This window comes from Eimeria tenella, genomic scaffold (genome assembly GCF_000499545.2).
Source record: "Eimeria tenella Houghton genomic scaffold, Eth_scaff2095, whole genome shotgun sequence".
NCBI lineage: Eukaryota > Apicomplexa > Conoidasida > Eucoccidiorida > Eimeriidae > Eimeria > Eimeria tenella.
This window is the reverse complement of record NW_013541941.1, coordinates 4,738-5,005: the sequence shown is the minus strand read 5'-3', so window position 1 is coordinate 5,005 and position 268 is coordinate 4,738. Positions and strand designations below refer to the sequence as shown.

General features: G+C 60.8%; 1 protein-coding gene across 1 annotated transcript in view; it reads right to left on the bottom strand.

Annotated features, from left to right (window-relative positions):
* Window positions 1–268, bottom strand: part of ETH_00040685 (uncharacterized protein) — a gene marked incomplete at both ends in the record, with an annotated part of 2,392 nt that overhangs the window by 449 nt on the left and 1,675 nt on the right. The window contains one exon of the mRNA XM_013374495.1: window positions 239–268. Coding sequence (XP_013229949.1) covers window positions 239–268 — 30 coding nt within the window. The remainder of the gene's footprint in view (window positions 1–238) is intronic.

Sequence of the window (268 nt, the reverse complement as noted above, 5' to 3'; positions counted from 1 at the left end):
CAGCAGCAGCAACAGCGCGGCAGCCGCTGTGGGCAGGCAGCAGCAGCAGCAGCAACAGCAGCAGCAGCAGCAGCAGCAGCAGCTACCTGGCAGCAGCAACGACGAGCTCCACGAGCTCTTCTTGACTCGAAATGAAATATCTGCTTCCTAAAAAGTCCCGACATCCAACATAACCTTCCCCCCCCCAAGGAGGGGACATGTAAACCCAATCCACGGGCAAAAACTCCTCCAAACCCACCCTGAGGGGCCCCCCAGGGGGGCCCCCTGG